Here is an 18,823-nt window from a genome sequence, read left to right as displayed (position 1 = left end):
CCTCGGCCTCCCAGAGAGCTAGGATTACAGGCGTGAGCCACCGCGCCCGGCCCTATTGTGTAAACTTTAAAAAACATCACATTATATGTAAACATGTTTTCCTCTAATATTTTAAAAATACTATTTATAGGATCATGTGGACTAAGGATTGTTAAAATGTATCTTCCTGGGAGGAGCTCTTTTGCCCCACAAGATCACATCTATAACAATGTAGCTCAGTGTATCTGGTTTTATGTCAGTTTTGGTGTCATCTGTATTTGGTGTAGTTCATAAATAAATGAGAAGAATTTAACAGCAGATAAATAAATGAGATATAATATGATATGGTTTATAAAAATACTTTTGGAGTCAATAGATTCATGTCCTATTTTTGCTGCTTATTTTTTTTTAGAGACAAGGTCTCACTCTCGTCGCCCAGGCTAGAGTGCAGTGGCGTCAATCATCACTCACAGCAACCTCAAACTCCTGGCTCAAGCGATCCCTCCTGCATCAGTCTCCCAAGTAGCTGGGACTACAGGCATGCACCACCATGCCTGGCTAATTTTTCTATTTTTTGTAGACATGGGGTCTTATGCTCAGACTGGTCTCAAACTCCTGGCCTCAAGCTATCCTCCCGCCTCGGCCTCCCAAAGTCCTAGGATTAGAGATGTGAGCCACCGCACCTGGCCGGATGTGTTTTTATATGGGTTGCAGTTGTGTCTGTACTTACATCCAATTAGTATGCTTTTAATTCCAGGTACCAGAAAACCTTAAGCTAGCTTATGATGGCTGTTTATTTCCTGCTATGATCTGAATGTTTATGTCTTCTCCCCCAGCCCCCAAATTCATATTTTGAAATCCTAACCCACAAGGTAATGGTATTAGGAAGTGGGGCCTTTGGAAGGTGATTAGGTCATGAGAGTACAGCCCTCATGAATGGGACTAGTGCTCTCATAAAAGAGGTGTAAGAGAGCTCTTTCATGTTCTCCACCATATGAAGATGCGTGCAGGGTTGGGGAACCTATGGCCTTTGAGGTCTTTAAATGCAGCCTTTTGGCTGAATCCAAATTTTACAGAACAGCTCCTTTTATTAAAAGGGGTGCAGCAGAGAAAGATGAAGCTTTTCTTGCCCCACTTTGGTGCTTAAAAAAGAACAATCTTGAAATCAGAAGGCTGCAGGTTCCCATGCTGTTGGTGAGGAAACAGGCCCTCACTGGACTCCAGATCTGTAAGCGCCTTGATCTTGGACTTCCCAGCCTATAGAACCATGAGAAACAAATTTCTGTTGTTGATAAGCCACCCAGTCTACAGTATTTTGGTTATAGCAGCCAAATGGACTAAGAAATTTCCTTACATGACCAGAAATTGAAGATATAGTATGATTAAGTATCTTATTTATATCATTAAGGACCCAGTTTCTTTCTCTCTTTGGATTTTTCTTATCTTCAGCGTTGGCCTTATCCTAAGGCTATTTTTTTTTTTTTTTTTTGAGACAGGGTCTCACTCTATTGCCCCGGCTAGAGTGCCGTGGAGTCAGCTCACAGCAACCTCAAACTCCTGGGCTCCAGTGATCCTCCTGCCTCAGCCTCCTGGGTAGCTGGGACTACAGGCACACGCCACCGTGCCCGGCTAATTTTTTCTATTTTTAGTTGTTTGGCTAATTTCTTTCTATTTATAGTAGAGACAGGGTCTCGCTCTTGCTCAGGCTGGTTTCAAACTCCTGAGCTCAAACAATCCGCCCGCCTCGGCCTCCCAGAGTGCTAGGATTACAGGCGTGAGCCACCGTGCCCTGCCTAAGGCTTTTTTTCCTTAGAGTTACAGTGTAAGTGCCAGTGGCTATAAGCATTCTTGCTGAATCCTGTGAGAGACAGAGACAGGAGACAGGCACACCAACCTGCTCCAAGCATGGAATATAAAGGATTTGATTTGGACTGATGAGGCCAGCTCAGGTCACGTATCCACAGGGACAACATATACTAATTGGCTTAATTCAATCAGATTCTACCTGGAATTGGGTTTGGGAATGTGTTCCCTTGAACAAAGTCAGGGTTCAGTTAGTAATCAAGAAGTGGAGAATAGCTAATTGGGTAAGCAAACAATAGTGTCCACCAGAATACCTTTTTTTTTTTTTTTTTGGAGACAGAGTCTGGCTTTGTTGCCCTGGCTAGAGTGCCGTGGTGTCAGCCTAGCTCACAGAAACCTCAAACTCCTTTGCTCAAGCGATCCTCCTGCCTCAGCCTACCGAGTAGCTGGGACTACAGGCATGCGCCACCATGCCCGGCTAATTTTTTATATATATATATTTTTTGTTTGTTTGTTTGTTTGGTTGGTTTTTTTTAGTTGTCCAGATAATTTCTTTCTATTTTTAGTAGAGACGGGGGTCTCGCTCTTGCTCAGGCTGGTCTCGAACTCCCGACCTTGAGCGATCCACCCGCCTGGCCTCCCAGAATGCTAGGATTACAGGCGTGAGCCACCGCGCCCACCCCAGAATACCTTTTTAAAAAAGTATTTTTTTCTGATACAAAAAGTACTTGTTCATTGTATAAAATACTTGGAAAATAAAGCATAGCTGGGAGAAGGAACTGAAAAAGCACATTGAGATCATGCACATTATTTTTATTTTATTGGCTGAAATATATTTCATTGACTGGATGTACCCTAATTTATTTAACAATTCTACCATTGGATATTCAAGTAGTTAGAGAGTCTCACTGTAATAGTCCACACAACAATGAATATTACGGGGCATAAAACATTTCATTTCTGTTGACTATTTCCCTTAGGATTACTTTTCAGTATAAAGCTTCTTCATACCTTCATACCACGTGTATGTTGCTTTTATAACATAGTACAGTTTTGTTTTCCAAAATGGTTGTATCATCTTAAACTGCTATCAGAGTGTGAGTAAACCAGTTTCATTATAACCACTCTATCATTTGGTGTTGTCACTTAAAAATTTATAACCAATTTACTAGGTGTAAAATGGTAAAATGCTTTTGACATGACCTTGGTGGCATTATCTTTATTCTGGTAATGTTGGTGGCATTATCTTTATTGTGTTTGGCTTGGGGTTTTATTTACTGTAGGGATCTGCAAAGACTTGGAGAACTTCAGTCTGAGTTGGCAGGAGTAGCTGACTTCTCTGCTGCCTATCTTCGGTGTCAACTACTTCTCATCAAGGTTGGTTTGGATCCATTATGTTTATGATTGTGATGCTAAGAATGCACTTTCATGGGGCCAGCAGTGTTTAAGGCTGTAGGTTGAAAAACATGGTCTTATGCAACCACTTAGCAATGGAGAAATTATGTATGCTGCATATAGTTCATTATATTTGTCTCGAATTAAAGAAATATTAACTTACATAGATATTTGAGTTTGTAAATTTTTGGAGAATTCTTTTCATCATATAATTAGAGCAGACTGAATAATCATTTTAATTAGAATCCCAAGGATTCTAAATGGATTTTAAGGATTCCTAAGGATTTTTAAATGTTTTATATAATTTGATTAGCAAAGGACTTGTATGAATTTTTATATTAGTTTCTTAAAAGTGCTCATTTTATTTTGTTAAAGTGTTGATTTCATTGCTCTTAAAAAGACCAACTTGCTAGCATTTCATTCTAAATAGTCAGATAATATATGTACATAAAATTGGCACCCAAGAAGCTATTTAATTTTGTTGTGTTAGAAACTAAGGGTATCATAATTTTTCTATATTTTGCCTCCCAGGGAGGCCTTTGAAATTCATCTTTATTAAAAATCAAAATATAACCAGGGTACTGAAAGTCAGTATGTGAATGGTGTAATTGTCACATGTCCTATCTCATGCCATTCTTGTTATCTGATCAGTATTTTTTACTGAGGAGCACCTCATTCTAGCATTAATAATAAGGTACTTTTAAGTATAGCAAACTTGTATTTTTGTGGTATAAAATTAACTTGGCGTGATAATTCCTGACTATTATCTACCCTGCAACTTCAGTTTCTTCACGGACTATGCATTCAGAAATAAGCAGCGGATTTTATTGAAATCTAAAGGCATTTTTCAATGACATTGTTATCAATCATTAATTGGCTCAGGACCTTTGTAATTTTTATTTAACTATATAAGTTGTCTATTTTTACACTGCTTTTTTCAGTGTGTTTCTTTATATTTTTTCAGTTTTATGAATGCATGCTTAGTTTATTATAATCCATAACCACATAATTAATCCTTGTAATATAGTGCTTTAGTGTTTTGTGAATGAAGTTGAATGTATTTTCAAAGAGAAACCTTTAAAACTTTAAAAAAATAAAAAATAAAAAGCCAATTAAACTAGTTTCTGCAGCAGAGTTTGTTATAAATTTAGTCTTAGGATATAAGAGAGCACTTCTCACTTGATAAACCTTTATCTTGGCTTTAGTTCTAAATGTTCAGAGTCTTCAATGTGATTAATGATATTTGACCAAAGTCAGAATAAATGGGGAAGTCAAAATGATTTTCTAATGTAAGATATGTAGCTTGTGCTAAATGTTCTACATTGGGTTGTGCAGGTGGTGTGTTTGTATACATGTGAAGGTGGGCGTGTACACTTAGTCAAGTTGGTATATAAACAGTCCTTGTCAGGCTAGATAAATTCTTTCAAATGTATATACCTGTGTAACCACTACCACAAGCAACATAATAGAACATTTGCATCACCCTAAGAAGTTCCTTCGTGCCCCTTTGCAAAGTTGTTTGCCTTTTCCAAGCCTCTGTGAAACCCCAGGAATACAAGGAGTCCTTTGAAAAGAATCTACTTTTCTATAGTGGCAAAATATGGGGGAGAAAAATTAGATGAGATTACTCCTAAAAGGAACACAGAAGTATGTTTGTTTCTCATTGTCAAGTAACCAAGTAGGTATGGGGCCCAGACCTAGACCCTGAGACAGATGTGTTTAATAATAAGAGAAGAGCTAAATACATTGTGGTACAACACTGTATTCTATAGTCAGTAATGATCTTTATGAAAAATTGTACAATAACATGACAGAATACTTAGGGTATAATGTTATATACCCAAAAAAAGGGGAGCCAATTATAATCCTGAAGGACACAGTCCTGAACACCGTAATCCTGAATGTTGAAATCCCAAAAAATCAAAAACTTTAATGTCTGAAATCCCAAAAATCACAATCCTGAAAAGATCAAAATCCCAAAATTATAATTCTGGAAAAAATAAATTAAAAATTCTTTAAAAGATACTTATTTCTATTTTTTAAAGGGGATTTTTTTGAGAAACATATAACAACACAACAGAACACTTCATAGGCCACTTTACGCAATAAAATAGGCAACAATAACATTTTTGCAAGCATAAAACAGGTATACTAATGACAGTTGCATGGGTAGAACAGTTATGAATGGAGGGACCATATTGATAAAGAAATAGATCAAAAAGGGAAATGTATAAATGTATATCACTATAGTTGGTAGTTGTGTGCACCTAGCTTCATATAATAACTGTAATCATCTGAAATGTGACAAACAAGCTAAGTCTTTTGATAAGATCAGTGGAAAACTGCTATGGGTAACTTCTGCATATGTAGTCACCCAATGAGCTGAGATCTTGAGAAATTTTATCTTTTCCAAATGCAGTTGTTCAAAAAGAAAATCTATTCATTTACTGAGGAAGTTTCAATTCTTTTGCGTATATGCACAATCCTTACAAAGTCAGTGTTGTGATAATGCACTTCTGTGGAGTCAAATTTCTGATATCCAGGCAACAGAAGAAACGTCTGTCCCACCTGCCAGAGAGAGATCATTTTGCCCTCTGTATTTGTTCTTTCTGGGCCCTTGGCTGATTGGATGGGGCCCCCCAACATTGAGGGCAGATAGTCCCCACCTAGTCCACTCAGACGCACACACTGTTCTTCTCTTGAAACACTCTTACAGACACACCCAGAATAATGCTTTACCAAATTTCTAGGTATTCCTTAATCCGATCAAAATGACACCTAAAATTAAGCCCACAAGTCCACCCCTTGTCAACTTGGCACCTATACACAGCTCCTTAAACCATACTTAAATTCCAAATTAAAGACAGTAACAAGGTAATAGTTCCAACTAACACGATGCAACTAACATGATGGACCTATCCTGCAGGCAACCGAAATACACTAATTCCCTCCCCAGAACTGGGCTTTCAAGATTTCATTCGGGATTTTAGTCTTTTATAATTTCAATGTTTGAGATTGTTTTGTGGGATTATGATCCAAATCCCAAGAAAGGATACAAAATTAATTGTGCTTTCTGACTACAACTATATAAAAAACAGGCATGTGAGAAATGACTGGAAGTAAATATTTAATACATTTCCATAGTCTATCTATAGTCTAGACCTACTGCTATTTAATATGATAGCCACCAGATAGATGTGACTATTGAGACTTGAAATGTTATTAGTTCAAACTGAGATATGGTGTAGTACAAAATAAACACTGAATTTCTTAAAGTTAGTATGAAAAAAATGTAAACTATCTTAGTAATTTAAAAAATATTGCTTGGTATATATCTTAGATATACTGGGTTAAATAAACTTTTTAAAAAAACATTAATTTCACCTATTTTTAATTTTTAAAATGTGGCTATAGAAAATTTAAAATTTCATATTTGGCTCACATTATGTTTCTGTTGGACAGTGTTAGTGTAGGTTTCCTGAAATGTCATTCTATTACATCTGTAATTAAGAAGGACTGAGAAAATCAGAGGCTCTAACAGAGGTTTAGATAAGAGATGAGGTCATGTGGATGGATAGGTAAGGAGAGAGATGGAAGGTAAAATCCATGGCTGTAAGTGATGGTATTGAATGTAGAAAGATTAAGAGAGGAAGGAATCTAGGAAAAGCTGCTCAATTTCTAGTTTGGGTATGTTGCTAAAGTGAACAGGGGGTTGGTTATTCAAAGCATAATGAGCAGATGGGCAAAGAAAAAAGAGCCACAGTCAAGGAAGAAGGGTCTAGGTGGCTCAGGTAGTCCAGTGGCTCTGGAAACAAGGAGCACGCAGAGCTCAGGAAGCTGGCTTGCTACACAGTACACTGTGCTTCCAAACACTGGTGTGTGACTCAGGGCCTTGGGGCCAGGAATTTGATCAAATGGGCAGCAATTCATTTAGCCCAAACCATTGGTCTCCTCTTTCTCCATAATAGCTAGTACTTACTGGCTTAAAGAATAAGATTGATTGAGAGGGAGTCCTATTCATGGTAGACTTTCAAAGCAAAACAAAAACATAAATCTCAAATGATATGCCAGTCTTTGTGATGTCAGTATTCTGTTCTCTCCTAATTTGTCTGTGTAGGCCTTACAGGAAAAGCTGTGGAATGTAGCTGCCCCTTTATATTTGAGGCAGAGTGATTTGGCCTCAGCAGCAGCAAAACAGGTAAGCTTATTCAGACCTTCCTCTCTGATAGATCTCTCTCCAAGGAATTGTCCAGTCCAAGGTAGAGCCAGAGGCCTTCCCATGGCCCCATGCCTGTTCTGTGGCCTCCCTAATTTCAGGCTGTGACAGAAGTCAGTGATATGAGAAGCAGCATAATTAGGGGACACAGCATTAACTTTGGAGTAAGTTCTAGTCCCAGGTCTGCCTCTAATTTGCTGAGTGATATTGAGCAAGTTACTTAACCTCTCTGGATTTTTTTTCCTCTGTAAAGTGTGTCAGTTGAAATAGATGATTTCTAAGATTCTTTTGTGTTCCAAAATATCAGTTTGTATTTCCGATATGCTAAAATCTAATAAATACTATGAATTTTTCATGTGAAAATATAGCTTAACTAATTTTGAGGTTATCTCTTTAGCCTGTCCCATTTCTTGAATGTTAAAAAGTTCCTGGCCGGGTGTGGTGGCTCACGCCTGTAATCCTAGCTCTCTGGGAGGCCGAGGTGGGCGGATTGTTTGAGCTCAGGAGTTCGAAACCAGCCTGAGCAAGAGCGAGACCCCGTCTCTACTAAAATTAGAAAGAAATTAATTGGACAACTAAAAATATATAGAAAAAATTAGCCGGGCGTGGTGGCGCATGCCTATAGTCCCAGCTACTCAGGAGGCTGAGGCAGGAGGATCACTTGAGCCCAGGAGTTTGAGGTTGCTGTGAGCTAGGCTGACGCCACGGCACTCTAGCCTGGGCAACACAGTGAGACTCTGTCTCAAAAAAAAAAAAAAAAAAGTTCCTTAAATTTCTAATTAGTTCATTAAGTAGCATTTACTTTTATTTGCCTTGAGTTTATTTTCTTCTAGCTTTGAGCAGTTCCCCTTTGTCCTCAAATATTGAGACTTGGTGAACTCTTGTGAATCATGTCTTCCAGATAGTCAATCTGTGTATGACCCAGTAAGAAGCTAATGATGGTGACTGTGATTATTACATTACAGTTCCCTAAATGATTTCAAGTCTGTTATCTTAATTAACCCTCACGGTAATCCCATTAGATAAGAATAAATATTATGTTCATTTTACAGAAGAGGCAGTTAAGGCTTAGGAGGATTAAATTCATAGAGCTATATAAGTTGTAGGGTCAGGGTCCTTTGATACCAAGAATCTGTTTTCTTTCTGCTATACCACCCAATCTCTCATCTGATCTAGACTCCCTCTCAGACCTGGTATGTGGCTTATTGTAGGGGAGTAGCACTTAATGATTAGAACCCCAAATTGGACCATATTGGGAAGGATGGGACTGGGGAGTAGTAGTTTGGAAGGAAGAGAGAAAAGGAATTACCATTGCTATATACCAGATACTGTACTGAGCACTTTCCATGCCCCATTTGATACTTTAAATTTTATGTTGGTGGTGCTATTTCTTCCCTTTTTATAGATAGAGAAACTGAGGTACCACATAATTAACTTGACTTACTGCCAATTGTAGGAGAGCCTAGAGTCATTTCTCTGACCCTAAAGTGTTCAAAGGGAGGCAAGCACAGAAGGGAAAGAGAAGCATCATTTGGATGGAAGTATCTTATTTGGATAGAATTCAGCAAGAACTTAAGATCCTCTGGACTTGATCTGGGGTCATAGACACTGTTTTCTGCACTTAATTCCCTTCTCAAACTCCCTCAAACAGACCAGGCCTATAGAGCAGTCTGGATGACTAACATGTAGTTAATGGTTCCTGCGCTTAATTCTTGAGGAGTTCCTGGGGATTGGGTTTCTGTGCATAATATATATTAATATGTTCCAGCTGCACAGTGGGTTTGGTTTAGGGTAACAAGCAATGCTTTCAGTGCTTTGCAATTTTATCAATGATTAAACCTTCATATCTTCATATCAACAAGTAAGATGATTTTATTACCAGATGAAAGTCTTTTTTTTTTTTTGTAATTGACAAAATAATTTATTCTCTTTTCACAAGACAGACTGTACTAATTTCTCTCAACATTTAAAGCATAGAGACTTAAAATCTCAATTCAGAGATTTACCTAAGATCATTAAATAGTAGAATTCTGTACTGCTCTCTAGTTAAGACTATGATATTTTTGCTGATTGTTAATTACCTTTTATTTATAGATCATGGAAGAGACCTACAAAATGGAGTTCATGTACAGTGGTGTGGAGAATAAGCAAGTGGTGATCATACATCACATGAGGCTGCAGGCCAAAGCTTTGCAACTTATAGTAACGGCACGAACTACTCGAGGGTAAGTTGTGAGGTTAGCCAAAAGGTGTGGCATGCTCTTTTCAAAGACACTTCCAAATGCATTCAGACATTACACCAAGGTTAATGATAAGTAAAATGAGATTTAGGAAAGACGAGCTAAGGGATGTGTGATCTATTCATTTTTTCTGATGTTCCAAGTTCTGTTCTTGGATCAGCTTAGATCCGTTGCAGTCTGATCATGTCTCTCTCTTGCGAATATCCCTCCAGTGGCTCTCCAAAACCTGTAGCACAACATCGGACTTCATCTGGCAACAAGGACATTCTATATTGTCCTGTTTGATAGATTTCTTTAAGAATTTAGTTCCAGAAACCACTTTATCTCTTCTGAAGGTACTAGTAAGCTTTTTCCTGAACAGTAAAGGCAAATTAAGAGGACGTACTGTGATGTCAGACTACTTTGTTCAAATCCTGACTTTTCCTCTTAATAGTTGTTTGATTATGGACAGGTTTTCTAACCTCTCTGTTCCTTGTTTCCCTGTCTGCAAAATGAAAACGATAACATCTATCTCGTGGCATTTCTATGAAGAATAAATGGGATAATACATGTAAAAAACACTTAGCATGGTACTTGGTACTTAATAGGAGCTCAATGTGATTGTAGCTATAAGACTTTTTGATAATGGGAGTTGCCACGTTTCTTTGATTCTCAGATGCACATTTTTTATTATTATAACTTCTCTGAAATCAGATATTTTGATGATGTGCCATAGTTTGATTTTTTTTTTTTTTTTTTTTTTTTTTTTGAGACAGAGTCTCTCTCTGTTGCCCAGGCTAGAGTACAGTGGCATTAGCCTAGCTCACAGCAACCTCAAACTCCTGGGCTCAAGCAATCCTCCTGCCTCAGCCCCCCGAGTAGCTAGGACTATAGGCATGTGCCACCACACCCAGCTAATTTTTTCCATTTTTAGTTGTCCAGCTAATTTATTTCTATTTTTAGTAGAGATGAGGTCTCGCTCTTGCTTAGGCTGGTCTCGAACTCCTGACCTCAAGTGATCCTCCCACCTTGGCTCCCCAGAGTGCTAGGATTACATGTGTGAGCCACTGCACCTGGCCGCCATAGTTTGATTGAAACTGTTGGTATTTTTTAAAATAAAGATACATCTTAAGAATGATGGTATTAGGCTGGGTGTGGTGGCTCATGCTTGTAATCTCAGTGCTTTGGGAAGCTGAGGCAGAAGGATTACTTGAGGCCAGGAGTTTGAAACCAGCCTGGGCAACATAGCAAGATCCTGTCTCTACAAAAAATAGAAAAAATTAGACTAGTGTGGTGGTACACGCCTATAGTCCCAGCTACTTGGGAGGCTAAGGCAGGATGATCACTTGAGCCCAGGAGTTTGAGGTTGTTGTGAGCTAGACTGTTGCCACGGCACTCTAGCCTGGGCAACAGAACAGGACTCTGTCTCAAAAAATACATATATGTTAGTAAGTTATATTGGCTTCCTATGTTGCCTGGATTATTTACGTATGCAATAAGTTTTTACTAAAATGAAAACTTTTTCTTAAGTAGTGTGAGGGTAAAGAAACCAAGATAGAGAGGAAGGAACAACATCTGTGTCTGTGGGCAAAGTAGTAAGAAAACCTTTTTCCATTTTGCATGAGGATTTGCCTTTGATTAACTTTCCGGGTGTGCTCCCTGGAACTCTGATAATGTCAACTATATTATTAATAGTAGCCTGTATTGCTATGAAAATAATGATCTCTGGGTAAATTGCATCTAGACTAGAAGGAAATATAAATGAACTGCAATTTCCATATGCAGACATCATAGCTTTGGGCTTCATTGAGTGCAGTGATTCTTATAACTGGACATATCCATTGTGGGGTCCCTGGAGGCTATGCCTATGGAGTTGTTTCAAGAGATATTTGCATCTATGGAAAATGGGGCTTCTAAGCTAGGATGGTCTCCACACCTGGCTGATGTGGATCTCATCTCCTTGTACTCCTGTCAGCTGCGGGATCAAAGCTCCCAGACTGCTATGTGGACTGCTGCAAGGATTCCTACAGAAGGAGAACTTGACACTGTACTACCTATAAGCTGTGCTGCTGTCTTGTATCCTTAGTGAATCTGGTGCCAAGTATAGCCTGTGATAGTCTTTGATTTTGAATGTTTATTGAGCTTAATGGGCACTGCAGTGGTTTAATCAGGTCTCAAAATCCTGACTTATATTTTCCTCTAGGTCCCTAGTCCTCTATTTCTTTTAGAGATTTTTTTTTTTTAGTTTTTATAGATTTAGGTTGTACAAGTGCAGTTTTGTTACATGGATATATTGCCTACTGGTGAAGTCTGGGTTTTTTGTGTAGCCATTGCCTGAATAGTGTACGTAGTGTACACATTAGGTAATTTCTCATCCCACCCTCCTGCCTTCCAAGTCCCCAATGTCTATTACTATAGTCCTTTTAGAGATCATTTTATAGTGTGATATGCTCATTCTCCTTTCACATAGGCTCAGGTTTCTGGGACCCTTGGTCCTCGCTCCCCAGTATGCAGATTTCACAAGCAAATTGCTTATCATTATTATCTGTTGTGCATTTCTTTTCTACAGAGTTGACCCCTTATTTGGGATGTGTGAAAAATTTTTACAGGAAGTGGACTTTTTTCAGAGGTAAGTATTTTGTAACTCTCCTCGCTTTTTAAATCTTGGTTTTGCAGAGAATGGCACTTACAGGTAACAAGAGCAATCACAAGTCAGATTCCTTGATTTAGCCCATGCAACCAAACTATCATCTGTGGCAGTGTGCCCTAATTTGGTATTTTCTTTAATGGTATATAACTTTCTTTGAAGTTAGGTCTTCAAAACTAAGCATACAACTGAATAATAAGAACATCAGGAATCATTTGGATTCAGCACTCAGGCTGGCCATAAAATGACAAGTATTGTGAAGAAAACTTGAAAACTCTTTTGTTGGGGAAAAAAACAAAAAAACGACAACTTGTCTATTTTTTTTACTTCTGTTCCTATTGTTCTTAAACTTTAATATTTCTCTGTAATCTACAAAGAATTGTTCTGTAATTCTTTAGGTAAATTTTATTTTGTAAAATAGATATGTTTTCTCAGAGTTTGCTATGAAGTGAATCAGTTAAAACAGATGCAGTAGATGAATGGAAGGCTTGATGAATAAGTGGGAGTCAAGGTGGTAACCAGACCTGTGGTGTGCTGGCAGTATAATACTGGGAGGAAGACATTTGTAGGATTGTGAAGCACTTAATTAAGTTTAATATTTCATTTCTTCTACCCATTGTCCCTGTCCTCATGAACCTCACGAGACCTGGGGTTTTTGTGACTCTGTGCCTCTCATTCATTTTTCATTTGGGTGGTGATAGCTTCCCATAGGGCTGAGTTGCGGTACCACCTTCACCAACAGTTGATGCTCTCTATCAGATGCTACAGTCTAGCTTGGCTCTTTAAGATCCTGGTTTCAAATTTGAAGAAGTTCTTGTCTTACATGTGGTTTTAGATTCTTTAAGGTAGAGAGTCTATTTTTGCACAATTAGGTTGAAGAGGTTTTTGGAAACACGATGGCTCTGAATTACCAAAGTTTCTCATTTATTGTTAACTAGAGCTGCATATTCTTTCTTAGTTCAGCCTTTGAGTTCCTGCACAGATACTACCTCCTTAGTGAAATGTTTTGTGACTATCCCCTTCCACAAGGCAGAAGTACCTTTGAATCAGTTGGAGCTGGGAATAACTTACTTAACTTTTCTGAACTTCAGTGCAACATCATCCTCTCAGAGTCTCAGTGTTCCCATCCCGTGAATATAAGCTCCATTGAAATAGTCACTTTCTTCTCTCTTGTTTACTTTATGCTCCCAGTTTCTAGAATAGTACTTGGCACTTGGTAGGCCCTATAAACATATTTGTTAAGTTAATTAATGAATCTGTAATATGAATAAAAAAAAAATTGCCAGGCATGGTGGCTCACACCTGTAATCCTGTAATCCTAGCACTTTGGAAGGTGGAGGTGGGAGGACCGTTTGAGGTCAGGAGTTTGAGACCAGGGAAATAGTGAGATCCCACCTCTACAGAAAATTTAAAAATTAGCCAAGGGTGATGATGTGTACCTGTAGTCCAAGCTACTTGGGAGGCTGAGGCAGGAGGATCACCTGAACCCAGGAGTTTGAGGTTGCAGTAAGCTATGATGATGCCACTGTACTCTCTTATCCCAAGTAACAGAGGGAGAGAGAGGGGGAGAGAGAGAGAGGAGAGAGAGAGGAGAGAGAGAGAGAGAGAGAGAGACCCCCTGTCTCAAAAAAAAAAAAAAAAATTCTAATGGTGCACAGGATTGCTGGAAGTATTAAATAACATCATGTAAAACACTTAAGAGTATGCCTGACACATAGTGGTTACTCAACAAACAGGCTTTTATGATGATCATGTCACTAAGGCATAATTATCTGGGTACCTGTCTGTCTCTCATGAACTGTGAGCTTCTCTCAGTTCTTCACTCCTGCTTTAGGGCTTGTCAGATGTCTGGGCCTCAGCCTATGGTAAATGACTGTGTAGTCAGTTGCTTTTGTTTGTTCTTCCAGGTGTTTCATCGCTGATTTGCCCCACATGCAAGACAGCTTTGTGGACAAACTTCTTGACCTTATGCCCCGACTTATGACATCCAAACCTGCAGAAGTGGTCAAAATTCTACAGACCATGCTGCGGCAGAGTACCTTCCTGCACCTCCCCCTTCCAGAGCAGGTGAGGGTCTGTGTCATAGCCCTTCAGGCCAAATCTGTCCAGGCAGTCAAAACTGTTCGCCCTGGTGGTCTTCTTTGACCAGTGGAGCAGCTGGGCTAGGGCCCTTCCTCTGACTGGCTCCCACATGCTTACCCATTAGATAAGGAGACAGAAGGGCAAGGATCATGTTTTGTTGCCCAGGGTGACGTAACCTTAGAATCATCGTATTTTCTTCTTACTTACAGATCCACAAAGCCTCAGCCACCATCATTGAGCCAGCGGGCGAGTCAGACAACCCCTTGCGGTTTACGTCTGGTTTGGTGGTGGCCCTGGATGTTGATGCAACCCTAGAACATGTGCAAGATCCTCAGAGCACTGTGAAGGTCCAGGTCTGTCAAGTTTTGGTCCCCATGGAGCTTCTAGACTGCCCTTGTATTGAAGTATTTAACTGTAGTACCCCGATAGTCTCTACTTGAGGGACAGAAACTGGAACAGAAGAGATGAGCCTCTGTGGAAAAGAGCCTGGGCTAAAATCCCGACTCTACTGTTGAGTATGGTCTGGAGCAAGTTACTGTAAATGCTGAGCCTCAGATTCTGTGAATGACAAATAGGAGTAGTTGACATTGAAATGAGATAATGTATATGAAGCCACCAGCACACAGTAAGGGTTCACTAAATGACAAGATGCTTTGTAATCTTACAATTTGAGGTTAAGACTTGGCCTTTTATTACAGCAAACTGTAATAAACAAGTTGTTTTCAGGCTGTGGGTGCATCAGCTAGCAAATAAAATTTATGGGTGGGAAAAAGTGATCACTAGGAAATATTTTTTCCCAAGCTAAATAGATGTGTTAAAAACACATGAGACACTTGAAACTCAGACTTGGGGGGGAGCGGGGGAAGGGAAACATACTAAACACCTGTACCCCCATAATATGCTGAAATAAAAACCAAAAACAAACAAAAAAAACCACACATATGAGAGATGCAGCAGGACACTAATCAATTCAGTCTGTAATGAAAGTGCCACAAAGAGTACTTACTACCCATTCGTCCATCCTTTTGTCCTTCCATGCAATAGTGCTTACTCTGTGGCACATGCTAATAAGTGCAGGGTTGCCAGGATAAATATGTCACCGTTCTTGCTCTCAAGATGCCCATAGTTTCACTGAGAGACAGACAAATGAACAGGCACTTATAAAACAGAAGGTCAATGATTAGACATGCACAGGGTAAATTAAGAGTACTCTGGAGAGGCACTTAATTTGGAGAGTGTGGTGGAGGCTGAGGAAAGGAAAGGCTTTGTGGAGATGCTGGTACATGGGTGGGATCTGAAAGGATGAATAAGGAGAAGGGCAAAATGAGGTATTCTAAGCAGAAGGGTTATGAGTAAAAGCAGAGATACAAGCACTTGCAGGAAGTACAATCAGAGGACAGAAAAATAGTCTGGAGGAGGCAGGGAAGGCTTCCTGAAGGAGGTAAGGATGAATCAGGCCCTGAAGATGATACTTTTTGGCTATGGTGTCAGTAGAGGAACAAGCTTTCTGGTTTCCCTATAGGAATTATTATAAATTATGAGACCTGCAGAGGACTAATTGTCAGCTAGCTGTGAAGTTGTATTGCAGTGTTTTTTCCACAGTAGTAGTTCTCCACTCCAGCTGCACTTTAGAATTACTCAGAAAGCATTAAAAAGTACTGATGGGCTCACACCTATAATCCCAGCACTTCGGGAAGCCAAGGTGGGAGGATTGCTTGAGCCCAGGAATTTGAGACAAGCCTGGGCAACATAGTGAGACCCTGTCTCTACAAAAAGTAAAAAAAAATCAGCTGGGTATGGTTTTGGCGCATGCCTGTAGTGCCAGTTACTTGGGAGGCTGATGTAGGAGGATTGCTTGGGCACAGGAGTTCAAGGCTCCAGTGAGCTGTGATGGCACCACTTTGCTCCAGCCTGGGCAACAGAGTAAGACCCCGTCTCTAAAAAAAAAAAAAGAAAGAAAAGAAAAAAGTACTGATGAATAGGCCTCAGCCTATACCAATTAAATCAGAATCCTCAGAGTAGGGCTCATGGGTACCAGTATTTATTTTAAGAGCTCATAGGTGATTCTAATGTGTAATTAGTGATTTCTAATGAGAGCCACCATTTTACATTGTAGCTGAAAAAAAGTTCACTGACCAACTGAGCATAAATGAGTTTGCAGGCCAGTTATTTAAGGATCATCTGCCAGAGTCTATCGTGAAAATCCCTCTCAAGCACCTCTACTACATGCAGGGCTAAACTGTTTGGGTGCCTTATAGGTGGGGAGATGGGAGACTCACTGCCTCATCGTGGGACAGCTCCAGTGGTTTGAAAGTGCCATCCAGTCCAGCCACCACAGCTGAATACTTCCTCTGTTCTGGGCAATGCTTCAGGTGCTAGAGATGTAGCAGTAAACATGCCTCAGAGATTACATGGAGATTACGTTCTCTGTTAAAACAATGTATATCTGCCCACTGCTTCATTTGACTAGCCTAAAAAAAATAATAATAATAACGTTTATCTATTCTTTAAAGCAGACCCTCCAGGAACTCCATTTAGTTACACTTTTGTTAGCCTAATCCAGGTTACTGTATTATATACCTAATGATAAGAGGAGATACAATTTTTAGTTGCTCTGAAATTCAGAATATAATTAATTCATACTGCCCATTTTCTTCCCCTGACCTCCTTGGGCCACAGATTTCTAAGCCCCGTTCATGGGAGTAGTAGAGGATGATGGAAGGTTTCCAGCAACCATTTCATGAAGGCATCAAGGCCTTTCACCAAGGGCAGTTTTGTTGAGAATTGTGGGAGATTCTGCACCCTTTGTCATTGTTTTCCATGCTCATTACTGTTTCAGCCCTCCTGTGCCCTCCTTCTTAGAACATGAAGCCCAAGTACTTCTCTTTAAAGACAATAAGGATCAGGAAGCTGGGACACCTGCATCTTTCTGCTGTAGTAGGTTTAGGGGTCATGTAAGAGTGGGGAGTAGCAGCTTTAAGAAATAAGGGTAAAATCGGGGGAGAGGGGAGCCCCAAGGCTTAAGGAGACATGAAAGAAGATTGTGGGGAAGTGGGCTGAGATGTGTCACCCATAGTTAAAGTTGGAAGGCCTGCGTGGTTCCCTCCTCTGCCGTTATATTTACGTAGAGCAAGTCCTGTCTGGTCCTAGGATAACTTAATTTTGTTCCTCTAGTTCATTTGCACATTGTGCAGTGTAATAGGCCCTCTACACAGGTAGCTAGGAACCCCCACCCGCCAGATACTAAGGAAAGAACTTTGTGGCAGTTCGTGAGATTTGAGGAACTGGTCAGTGATTTGAGAAGAGTCTTCACTGAGCACTCTCTCTGTATAAAGAGACAGGTAAATTACTTCCTAGCTGCTTGAAATCCAGTGGAGAGAATACAGTTACAAAATAACTCTTAATACATGGTAGTTGGTGATGGATGCTGAGCTATGATATGATTCAAAGCCAGAGAGGGAGAGTCACTCTGATGGGAGTGCCTGGGAAGGCTTTTCAAGGTCAGAATTATTATTCTTACCTGTCCTCGTGCTTAGTAGACACTCTGTTCCTATCAGTCATTCACCATGAAGTCAGGAAATATTTACTGAACACTGCCTCATGTTGGGGCAGGGAGTATACAGATGTCTACCATATTGACCTCCTCTCAAGGAGAAGTCTTTTATGAAGGCTGATACCATTTTTCTTCTCCTGTTTTGGGGATCATAACAGATGTCACCCTCAATTTTGTTAAAAGCTCATCTTTTTTCTGCCTCTTTTTCTTATTTCTATTACCTCTTAGGTCTTATATCCAGATGGCCAGGCTCAGATGATCCACCCTAAGCCAGCAGACTTCCGGAATCCTGGCCCCGGGCGGCACCGGCTCATCACCCAGGTGTACCTCTCCCACACTGCCTGGACAGGTAAGGAGTCAGTGGGCCAGGGTGAGCAGGACAGTATGCGCCTGGAGATCACATCCACCCTTTAACATTTGGCTTTCGCAGTTTGAAAACATATGTGGTTAAATGAGGCTTGCCAAGGATTGAACTTGAGTCATTAAGGAGTTTATAAGCTCAAAGTGGGTACATTTGCACTAATTTGCTACACTGCTTTGATGGCATGAGGAACAGGATTCTATTAGAAAATATACAGCAGATTACAATAGAATGGCATCTCATGGAAGGGGCCCTGGTTTTGATGCCAGGCAACTATTTTCTTGTCTTAACTCTGCCACTGGGGCCGGGCGCGGTGGCTCACGCCTGTAATCCTAGCTCTCTGGGAGGCCGAGGCGGGTGGATTATTTGAGCTCAGGAGTTCCAGACCAGCCTGAGCAAGAGCGAGACCCCGTCTCTACTAAAAATAGAAAGAAATTAATCGGACAACTAAAAAAAAATATATAGAAACAATTAGCCAGGCATGGTGGCGCATGCCTGTAGTCCCAGCTACTCGGGAGGCTGAGGCAGAAAGATCGCTTGAGCCCAGGAGTTTGAGGTTGCTGTGAGC

The 18,823-nt window shown here is 40.0% G+C and overlaps 1 protein-coding gene across 1 annotated transcript in view; it reads left to right on the top strand.

Annotated features, from left to right (window-relative positions):
• Positions 1 to 18,823, top strand: part of INTS4 (integrator complex subunit 4) — a 103,875-nt gene that overhangs the window by 80,202 nt on the left and 4,850 nt on the right. The window contains exons 15-21 of the mRNA XM_012650999.1: positions 3,066 to 3,159; positions 7,295 to 7,375; positions 9,488 to 9,618; positions 12,182 to 12,241; positions 14,167 to 14,326; positions 14,551 to 14,694; positions 18,123 to 18,243. Coding sequence (XP_012506453.1) covers positions 3,066 to 3,159; positions 7,295 to 7,375; positions 9,488 to 9,618; positions 12,182 to 12,241; positions 14,167 to 14,326; positions 14,551 to 14,694; positions 18,123 to 18,243 — 791 coding nt within the window. The remainder of the gene's footprint in view (positions 1 to 3,065; positions 3,160 to 7,294; positions 7,376 to 9,487; positions 9,619 to 12,181; positions 12,242 to 14,166; positions 14,327 to 14,550; positions 14,695 to 18,122; positions 18,244 to 18,823) is intronic.

This window comes from Propithecus coquereli, unplaced genomic scaffold (genome assembly GCF_000956105.1).
Source record: "Propithecus coquereli isolate 6110/MARCELLA unplaced genomic scaffold, Pcoq_1.0 Scaffold344, whole genome shotgun sequence".
NCBI lineage: Eukaryota > Metazoa > Chordata > Mammalia > Primates > Indriidae > Propithecus > Propithecus coquereli.
This window is presented reverse-complemented; position numbering and strand designations above follow the sequence as displayed.